The sequence below is a fragment of the Carcharhinus amblyrhynchos genome, chromosome 18 (genome assembly GCF_965287045.1).
Source record: "Carcharhinus amblyrhynchos chromosome 18, sCarAmb.v2.hapA, whole genome shotgun sequence".
Classification (NCBI taxonomy): domain Eukaryota; kingdom Metazoa; phylum Chordata; class Chondrichthyes; order Carcharhiniformes; family Carcharhinidae; genus Carcharhinus; species Carcharhinus amblyrhynchos.
In genome coordinates, this window is record NC_137341.1 from 2715784 (window position 1) to 2726782 (window position 10999).

Below are 10999 nucleotides of genomic sequence, written 5' to 3' on the forward strand. Positions count from 1 at the left end.
CGCTAGCTGCCACAGTCCCACTCCAGCAGCTACGTTCTTTAGGACCCAACCAGCTCAGTTTGTAGTGGTAATATTGAGCCACTGTTAATGATGGACGTTGAAGTCTCCCATCCAGAGCACATTTGGGGTGCCACAGTGGTTAGCACGGCTGTCCCACAGCGCTAGGGACCCGGGCTCAATTCCTGGATTGGGTCACTGTCTGTGTGGAGTCTGCATGTTCTCCCTGTGTCTGCATAGGTTTCCTCCACAATCTGAAAATGTGCAGATTAGGTTGATTGGCCATGATAAATTGACCCTAGTTTTGGGGGGATTAGCAGGGTAAATATGTGGGGTAACGAGGATAGGGTGGATTTATTGCCTGAGCAGACTCGATGGGCCAAATGACCTCCTTCTGTACTGTAGGGATTCAGTGCTTCCTCCAAGTCCATAGTCAACATGGAGGAGGGCTGATTCATCAACTGAGAGGAATTGTACATGTAATCAGCAGGAGGTTCCCTTGCGCATGTTTGACCTGGTGACATGAGTTTTTGAGACCAGAGTTGATGTTGAGGTTCCCAGAGCATCTCCCTCACAATTGTATATCTCTGTGCCACCACCACCACTTCTGCTGGCTCTGTCCTGCCGATGACTTAGGACATAACCAGGAACGGTGAGGATATTGTCTGGGATGTTACTGTAAGGTTTGATTCCGTGAGTATGTGATTACATTGGGCTATTGCTTGACTAGTTTGTAAGACAGCTCTCCCCATTCTGGCACAAGCTCCCAGGTGTTAGTAAGGAGGACTCTGCAGGTTCGACAGGACTGAGTTTGCCATTGTCATTTCTGGTGCCTAGTTCAATACCAGGTGGTTCGTCCGATTTCTTATTTTTTCATAAAGCAGTTGAATACAACTGAGTGACTTGCTTGTCCATTTCAGAGGACGTTTGGGAGTCATCCACAATGTCGTCACAACTAAGGACAGCAAGTTTCCTTCCCTGAAAGGACATGAATGAACTAGTCAGGTTTTTACAGCAATCGACAATGGCTTTATTAGACTTGTAATTCCAGAGGGTTATCCTGGATCTCTGGATAACTAGTCCAGTGACAATACTACTGTGTCACAGCCTCCCCATTGATGTTAGTTTGATATTAATGGTGACAATAACTGGGGGAAGGGAAAGGAGAGGAGTTTGAGTAAATAAGGCAGAACCAGCAAGGATTTGTAAAAGGCCGATGTCGTCTATATGGATTTCGAGAAAGTGTTTGACAAAGTACCACATAAAAGCATGGTTATCAGAATTGGGACTAAACAGCAAAATGCTCTTTTTCTGAGTGATCATATTTTATAATTAGCACCTGTAGAGATAAACATACATAACAAAATGTTTGTAGCTGTTTATAATTGAGGATTGTTTAAATATTCTACTGTCTGGGTTATTTTATATTGTGGAGATGCCGGCATTGGACTGGGGTAAACACGGTTAAAAAGTCTCACAACACCAGGTTAAAGTCCAACCAGTTTATTTGATATTAATCCGACAAGCTTTGGGGGTTTGCCCCTTCGGACAAAGGGGCAAACCCCGAAAGCTTGTAGGGTTTACTGTCAAATAAACCTGTTGGACTTTAACCTGTTGTTGTGAGACTTCTTACTTTATATTGTACCAAGATGAGTAACGGGAAAATATTTTGGTGCTTTTGACTTTGTAAAAATTGTTCTTCAGTTATCAGGAGAGAATATTAGACTTGGTGAAAATGTGGCAATAATCTCTGAAGGAACTACTGGCCTGGTGACGTGGGAAGCTGCACAGTTCTTTGCGGAATGGGCAATGGAAAACTCTGAGGTGTTTGATGGCAGGTCAGAATTGTTAGACTCAGTGTGTAAAACATACTCAATGGATATTAATTTTTCTCCTGTAAAATGAAAATTATTATTTAGGATTGTCTTGAATATATTTACAGTTCTGTCACTCTTTTATAAAAAGGATCATTAAACTAGAAAGAGTGCTGAAAAGATTTACTCGGATGCCACCAGGACTCGATGGTTTGAGTTATAAGGAGAGGTTGGATAGACTGGGACTTCTTTTCACCTGGAGTGTAGGAGGCTGAGGTGTGATCTTATAAATGTCTATACAATAATGAGGGGCATAGATCAGTTAGATGGTCAACATCTTTTCCAAAAGGTAGGGGAGTCTAAAACTAGAGAGCTTGGGTTTTAGATGAGAGGGGAGAGATACAAAAGTGTCCAGAGGGGTAATTTTTTCACATAGAGGGTGGTGAGTGTCTGGAACAAGTTGCCAGAAGTAGTAGCAGCGGCGGGTACAATTTTGTCTTTTAAAAAGCATTTAGACAGTTAATGGGTAAGATTGGTATGGAGGGATATGGACCAAACGTGGGCTATTGGGACTAGTTTAGTGGTTTAATAACGGAACAGTATTAACAAGTTGGGCCAAAGGACCTGTTTCCATGCAGTAAACCTCTGTGACTCTTTTCCATTCTTCTGTTGACCAAGGCAATGAGTGATTGTACGTCTGCCAATGCTGCTCCTTGGTAAGTTAGCAGGAGTTGTATGAGCATGATGGAGTGACTTGCTGTGTGATTTTTGAGTGTAGGAGTGCTGTTGTGATTGTGAACTGACGAATTGCAGTAAATTCCTTACATAATGCCACAGGGTGGCACAGTGGTTAGCACTGCTGCCTCACAGTGAGAGGGACCAGGGTTCGATTCCTGGCTTGCGTCACTGTCTGTGCAGACGCTGCACGTTCTCCCAGTGTGTGTTTCTTCTGGTTGATCTAGTCTCCCACAGTCTGAAAGACATGCTGGTTAGGTGCAGTGGCCGTGCTAAATTCTCCTTCTGTATCTGAACAGATGCAGAGTATGACGACTAGTTTTATTTATTAGTGTCACAAGTAGACTTACGTTAACACTGCAATAAAGCTACTGTGAAAATCCCCTAGTCTGGCAGCATGATGGTACATTAGTATATATTACAAATATGTTTTACTGTCAAGTCTTTTACCATTGGATACTTTAATGGGATATCACAACATTCCTGATTACACACTGAAAGGGAAATGCTTATAGCTCTCTTATGACCAAAGAGAATATTTTGTTGGGTGAATTATCAACATTTTTGAAGGAAGTAATTGTTAGCTTTCTCTGTTTCAGAAGCATTTTGGAGTTGGGTAGTGGAATTGGCCTTGTTGGAATTACCATCTGCAAGATCTGCACCCCCAAACAGTATATATTCAGTGACTGTCACCCAAATGTACTTCAGCAACTGAGGACCAACATTCTTAGTAATGGTCTCCCACTAGATTCAGATACCTGGAACCCAAAAGACTGTGAAGTTGAAGTCAATGTATCTGAAGAAAACCAGAGACCAAAAATTACTGTTATGGGATTAGATTGGTCAGAAGTCACCCAGGAACAAGTTGATGAGTTTCAGCCGCATGTCATTGTTGCAACAGGTATTAATTCATTATTATAAAATTAGCTGTTTTCTTGATGGGCGGAGAGTACAAGACTGTGATCTAATTAATTCCAGATAAATAGCTACATTCATGACTAGAATCATTTATGATGGTTATTTGAATAAATTTCTGTAGTGGAAAATAATTGTATTATTGACCAATATTCATAAAATGAGATAATTTCCCACATGATCTAGTCACTGCCGTGAACCTGACCCACTGTCCTTACTTTCTCCACGTGCACTCCCTCTCAAATAGGCACTGATGCCATACAGCCAAGAAGGACCTCATCTTTGTCCATTATGTCTGTGCTGATTTTTTTATTCATTCATGGGACATGGGTGTCACTGGCTGGCCAGCGTTTATTGCCCTTGAGAAGGCGGTGGTGAGCTGTCTTCTTGAATCGTTGCAGTCCACGCTCTGTGTGGGTTGACCCACACTGCCGTTAGGGAGGGAATTCCAGGATTTTGACCCAGTGACTGGGAAGGTACGTTTCCAAATCCGGACAGTGGGTGGCTTGAAGGGGAGCTTGCAGGTGGCGGTCTTCCCATTTATCTGCTGCCCTTGTCCTCTGGACAGACGTGCTTTTGGGTTTGGAAGGTGCTGTCTAAGGATATTTGGTGATTTGCTGCAGTGCATCTTGTAGGTCATGTGCGCTGCTGCTACTGAGCGTTGGTGGTGGAGGGAGTGGATACTTGTAGATGTGGTGCCAATCGAGCAGGCTGCTTTAACCTGGATAGTATCAAGCTTTTTAAGTGTTCTTGGAGCTGCACCCATCCAGGAGATTGGGGAATATTTCATCACACTCCTGACACGTACCTTGTAGATGGTGGATAGGCTTTGGGGAATTACTCGCTGCAGTATTCCCAGTCTCTGACCTGCTCTGGTAGCCACTGCATTTGTGGTGAGTCTAGTTTAGTTACCAATGGTAACCCCCAAGGATGTTGACAGTGGGGGATTCAGTGATGGTAACCCTGTTAAATGTCAAGGGGTGGTGGTTAGAGTGTCTCTTATCGGTCCTGGTCATTGTTGGCATTGTGTGGTGCGAATGTTATTTGCCACTTGTCAGCCCAAGCCTGGATATTGTCCAGATCGGTCACGGGACTGCTTCAGTATCTGAGAAGTTGTAAATGATGCTGTACAATCATTGGCGAACATCCCCACTTCTGATGCTGTGATGGAGGGAAGGTCATGTTTTCGTATCGAAAGCTCAGGCACCCGGTCAACGTTTTTGCACCATCTCCCCAGGTCCTGTCAAAGGAAATGCAGCACATGTCCTACTACTGTCTGCGTGCTTGTGCCGTAACCTTCAATATACTGGCATTGTTACTTCAGAATTCTAAAACAAAAGGTTGTCCATTGCTGAAATATATTTCTGTCAGTTGATGCTATTTTGCCGGATAACTCCACGATGCACTGAAATTAACCTTTTGCTGTTATGCCTTTATTGTCGAATGCTCCCTGTCTTCTCAACCTATTATCTGACTAATTTTCAGAGAAACTCTTCACTGTGACATTCATTGACCCTCTTCTTTCCCCAGGTTTATATTCTTCGTCATTTTGGCAGCAAACACATCGATTAAGAAAATCCTCATGAACATAATTCAGAAATTCCTCCTCTTCTCGACCTTTTTCACAATCACTCTCTAAGTCGACATTAGGCTGCTTGACGATTCCCAAAATCGGTTGCAGACCTTGCACCTTCCTCTCCTCCCGCTCTTTCCTTCTATGGGCGGCACAGTGCCAGGAACCGGGTTCAATTCTGACCTCCGGGTCACTGTCTTGTGTGGGATTTGCAAATTCTCCCCGTGTCTGCGTGGGTTTCCTCCGGGTGCTCCAGTTTCCTCCCACAATCCAAAGATGTGCGAGTTAGGTAGATTGGCCCTTCGTGTCCCAGTAATAGGTTATGGGGATCGGGTAGGGGAGTGAATCTGGGTAACGTGCTCTGGCAGACAGTTGGTGCAGACTCGATGGGCCAAGTGGCCTCCTGCACTGTAGGGATTCTATTTGATAGTCTATCAAATATTCCAAATAGTATGAAGCACCTTTATTGTTTCTTAACCCCTGCCAAGTAGATTTTCTTTCCCTTTATTCTAACTAGAAGCTTAAAATAGACTTCTCAGATACAAGCTGTTTACTTGTATAATTGCTGTTAACTGCACCGTTTACTTGAGCTTAACCAGAACTAAATATTAAATATGAAGATGCTTAATGAAGCAAGATACTCATCTTAAAATTCTCGTCTCTGCAGTTTGACTGTGAGCTGGGTGTGAGAAACTGCATTCGTACTGTCATCAAATTCTCAACTTCTGATTGCAGTTCATCGAATTCACCAAGGCTGTAAGCTCAGGATCTCATTATTGGATAGAACTGCTGTTTACAGGACTCCCTGTCTATCTGATTTTCCATTATTCTTTCAACTCTGTTTCTCCTTCCTGTGCTTTCCTCTGAAGTGGACAGTTACAGGAGAGGACATCCAGATATCCCTCCCCTTCCCTTGTGTATCAGTGTCTTTAACTTGTACTCCAGAACAACCTTCTGCTGGATTGTTTCCAGGTAGACACTTTGATGCAGCAATCTCTATGCAAGTGTATGTGTAAATCGAAAGGATTGTTTATCAGAAATGAGTAGAATGCAATTTAATTTGTTGTTTTTCTTTGCTCCTTATTAACAGATGTAATTTATGATCCTGAGGTGGTCCTTTGCCTGGTTTCTGTACTGGAGAAATTTCTTACTTCTAGTGAAAGAAAAGAACAAGGTTCAGTTGTTTATCTGGCATCTACAATACGTAACCCAGAAACGTATCACCAGTTCAAGATGGAGCTTGGTAAGTGCCTGTTAACCATTAGAGATGACGGACTGATATTTCATTCAGAGGGATACCTCCACTCTTCAGAAGTCCAACCCAGCTTCCTGGATCATGGGTGAGGGAGCTTCATTAAGAATAGATGAAGGCTCCTCATCAGATTCACATTGTTGAGGGTGCCAATTCCTTGGTATTTGGAAAAGTGTAACATAATCAGGCAAAGTTAACATGGTTTTGTGAAAGGGAAATCATGTTTACTTAATTTATTGAAGTTCTTTTGAAAGAGTTGTGTGTGCTGTACTCAGACCTCCAGAGGTCGTTTAATAAGGTGCCACATCAGAAGTTATAAGGTTGGCAAGTACAAGCTCATGGTATGGGGTTAACATAGGTGGGGATTGAAGGTTGGCTAGTTAACAGGGAATAAAAGTTAGCTGTTGGCAGGATGTAATAAGTGGTGTGCCCACTGTTTCCAAGGGAATAACTGATCACCAGAAGTAGGGAGTTGTGTGTGGGAAGAATCCTTGTACCCCGTCCGGGGGACCCTTTATGTGGTGAAGTCTCCTGAATTGCATGTTCTGCTTTTTTAGCATATCTTTTTGGTTTGGGGAATAATGGGGAAGTGGTGGAAGGATTCCCAAACTGAGCCTTGGATGAACACTCCTTACGTGGCCAACTAATCCTGTTGTTGGACTCGAACCTGGATTTGGTTGCAAACCCGTTGTGTTCTTTATTGAGTAAAATAGACAAACATACTGCTCAGGTGCAGTCACTATCAGCTCTGGTCAGCTTCCATGGGTGAAATAGCTTTTGTGGAGCCAGTGACCAGTCCAAACCCCTCTTCCTGCATCTGTCTGCACATAAGCAGTTTTCTTTCTTCTCCCATTCTGTCATCTTTCTCCTCCCTGGCTGAAAGCTGACAGATTTTTATGCTGCAGGGTGCCTTTCTTCATGTCAGCAAGATTTCTAGCGATCATAGTGATCTAATCAGTTACTGGGTGACTTTGTCCATTGTGGCCACAATTCATTGATCTCATTAGTTCAGCTTCTGCCTTGGTCTTTGTTGTTTATTATAATAGAGCTCAGTAATGGGTGAAACAGTATAAATACCAATATTTAGTAATGCTAAGCGGGTTAGCAATGCCTTTTGTTCTCAAGTCCACCCTTCTGCTGTTTGCTAAATTGTTCCCAGTTCAATGACCACTTGCACATGTTTCAGCTGTACAGGGCACTGGTGAGACCACATCTGGAGTGCTGTGTAGAGCATTGGTTTCCTTGAATAAGGAAACGTGTTAGAACAGTTCAGAGTTTTACTAGACCACCAGGAATAGGTGGGTTGTCTTATAAGGTTTGTATCCACAGGAGTTTAATATTAGGAGGTGGCACAGTGGTTATAATGCTGCCTCGCAACGCCAGGGTTCAATTCCGGCCTCAGGTCACTATGTGGAGTTACTGCCTTTTCACTGTGGCTGCGTGGATTTCCTCCTGCGCTCCAAAGTTGTAGTTAGGTTGATTGGTCATGCTAAATTACCCCTTGGTGTCAGGGGGTCTAGCAGGGTAAATATGTTGGGTGACATGAAGTAGGATTGTTGGTACAGCTTGATGGGCTGAATGGCATCCTTCTGCACTGTAGGGATTCTGACTTAACTGAACCTCAAATCCTGAAAGATATTGACAGGATGAAGATGTTTGCTCTTGTTGGAGAATCTAGAACTAGGAGTCACTGTTCAAAAATAAGGGGTCATCCCTTTAAAACAGATGAGAAATTTATTGATTTCCCTCTTTGTATGAAGATGTGCGGGTTAGGTTGATTGGCTATGCTAAAAATTAGAATTAATAAAAATTAATAACACTTCCATTATCATTGTCATACAACTGCTGTCATGTTAGACATGTCTGCACTGTTCCTATAGCCACACAGGCTTATTTCCTTAGTCTCCCTCTGTTAGAAATGAATTTAAAGAAAAATAAAGTTTTTTGCCTTTAGAGCATATTAATAAATTTGTTCTTTTCTAAACAGATAAAGTTGGAATTGGACACCAGGTGATTCCAGGCCCTTCCAGAAAGGTATTTCCTTATAACAGGTGCACAGAAATAGAGCTGCTTAAAATAAGTGTTTGCCCATCTTTGATATTTGTCAAGAAAAGTGAGAATTAAATGAGCTATGTTCATAAACCATGTCTCAATTATTTCCTTTTTCAAATTTCACAAGTGTGGAAAAATAACATGCAGTGTGACAGATACTCTCTTCTTCGGGCATATAATTGGCCACAACCTGGAACAACAACTGCTCTCCAATTCCTGGTTTCTAGCTGCAGCCATTACGGCGATATTGTGTGGGAAATTCCTGCCATTAACCTTTTTCAATAGTAGGACATCATGGAATAATTAATTTTAAATCTGATAATCAAAAGTTTAGTGCTTATTTATAGGCCTTTAATAGCCTGCAGTTTAAAGTTTATTTATAAGTTACAAGTGAGGCTCACATTGACGTGCAATGAAATTCCCCTAGTCGCCATAATCTGGCACCTGTTTGGGTCAATGCACCTAACCAGCACGTGTCTCAGACTGTGGGGAGGAAACCCATGCAGTGATCCAAGCTAGAAATCAAACCTGGGTCCCTGGTGCTGAGGCAGCAGTATTAATTACTGTGCTGTCCCAATTACAAAACATTTTATTAAAATATCAGTTTTGCTGATCTTTGTGTTCAAAATAAATGTTTCCAGTTGATACTGATGTGGTGTAAATTCCTCCCCAGAGCAGTGAGAGACAAAGGTTTAGAACAAACCAACCATGTTCTAAAGAAAATCAAACATCACGAGGAAGATGCAGGTCGTTCTACAGGCCAGAGAAACAGGAGTAGTTTATTCAGCCCTTCAAGCCTCTCTCTCATTCTAAACTCTAGTGAATATCAGCCCACTCAAAACAAATCTTTCCTCAGATATGGCAGGTAACAGATTACAGATAAAGATACAAACTCTCATCATACAACAATCTCCTGTTATTACATCTTAAGAGTTACAATAAACATATCAAAACTTTTGTAGTGGAGTTATCAAAGTTTTTAGCCTATTTCATGATTTATACATACTAACCATGGCATGGTGAGATCATCAAACTCCCTGCTGGGGTTTGTTCTGATTCTTGGACTTGATTTTGTCACTTCTACAGCAGTTGGTCCTGAATTACTGAGAGCCTGCTGATATAGATGTGTCTTCAGTCATGTACTCACAGAACAGGCACTAATAAATCACTATCTTTGGTCATGAATGCTCAGTAACAAGACAAAGTAACAGCCTGTTCTTTGCTGATAGCATTAGCCCATTTTAACCATCAGCCTTTACTGGTGTCTTTCTGGATAATAATTGGTGCAAGACAGTTATCATCCAGTGAACCTCTGCCACACTTCCTCTATGGCAAGTATATCCTTTTAGGTGGGAAGACCAAAACTGCACAGTACTTCAGGTGTTTACCCACTCAATTAACTTGTCTAAATCACCCTGAAGCCTCTCTCTCCTCACAACTATGTTGCATCAGAAAACTTGGAGATGTCACATTTAGTTCCCTCATCCAGGTCATTTATGTAGAGTGAACAATTGAGGCATTCTTTTCAATATCCACTAGTTACTGCTTATCACTCAGAAAAAGACCTTTTTTTCTGTCAACCAATTCTCAGACCATGCCATACTCTAATTTTAGCCACTAACCTCTTAGGAGGGATCTTATCAAAAGCCTTCTGAAAGTTCGAATACATCACACCCTCAAAAAACTCCATTCAATTTTGTTAAGCATGAGTTGTCTTTCATTAATCTATGCTAGCTTTATCCAATCCCATTAATGCTTTCCAAATGTTCCATTATCACATTTTTATAATATGTACAAACACCTCCCCCACTGATGTCAGGCTATGTGATCTGTTATCCTCCCCTTTTAAAGAGTGGATTACATTTGCCACTCTATGGAGCCGTTCCTACAGAGTCGATAGAATTTTGAAAGATGTCATCCAGTATTTCCAGGACCACTTTTATTAGGCCCTGGGGAACAGAGGAGCCTTGGGGAGCACATATGCTAGATTGTTGAAAAGTGGTAGGAGATGAGGGAGCTTGAGCTTCACAAATAGAGGCATTCAGAATAAGAGGAGGAAAGTTGAGAAAATATTAGTACATCCAGTTCTGTTCTTCTAGCTTCAAGGAATAAGGATCCTTGAGCTGGTGCAGAAGTGATTTACCAGAATGATTTCGCAGATGGGGACTTTTTAGAAGAAAAGCTGGAATCATTCTAAGGTTACAAGATAACGACAATTTAGGATAAGAAAAAAACTGATTAGGTCACATTTGGGGAAAGAAATGCAAAGGGAATGAGAGGAAGAATCTTTTTAGGTAGCAAGTGACAATGACCTGGAACTCACCAGCCATGATGGTGTTGGGAGCAGAAACAGTCAATGATTTTAACAGGAAATTGGATGGGCACTTGAAGGAACTAAACATGTTGGGGTACAGGAATCAAACTGACTGCATTCTTCTGAAGAGCTGACATGGAATCAGTGATTCTCCTTGCAAGTGACTACGCCATCTGACCATCTGTTCAAACTTTTGTTTGACTAAATTGTCTAATCAATTAAAACAATCAGACATTTCCCCAAAATGCATATTTCAATCTTTACACAGCTTCAAAGACTTGAATCAATTTTAAATTTCTGATCACATTCATACACTAATTGTAGAAAGGATATTATTAAACTAGACA

At 41.7% G+C, this 10999-nt stretch overlaps 1 protein-coding gene across 6 annotated transcripts in view; it reads left to right on the top strand.

Annotated features, from left to right (window-relative positions):
- Positions 1-10999, top strand: part of eef2kmt (eukaryotic elongation factor 2 lysine methyltransferase) — a 49964-nt gene that overhangs the window by 17777 nt on the left and 21188 nt on the right. For 4 of the 6 annotated variants that reach the window (XM_080206266.1, XM_080206263.1, XM_080206262.1 and 1 more), the window contains exons 5-8: positions 1702-1835; positions 3146-3447; positions 6125-6277; positions 8274-8320. In XM_080206266.1, the coding sequence (XP_080062392.1) occupies positions 1702-1835; positions 3146-3447; positions 6125-6277; positions 8274-8320 (636 nt within the window). Of the gene's footprint in view, positions 1-1701; positions 1836-3145; positions 3448-6124; positions 6278-8273; positions 8321-9011; positions 9129-10707; positions 10788-10999 lie in introns of those variants that run through there. The other 2 variants (XM_080206265.1, XM_080206264.1) reach the window with 2 other exon arrangements.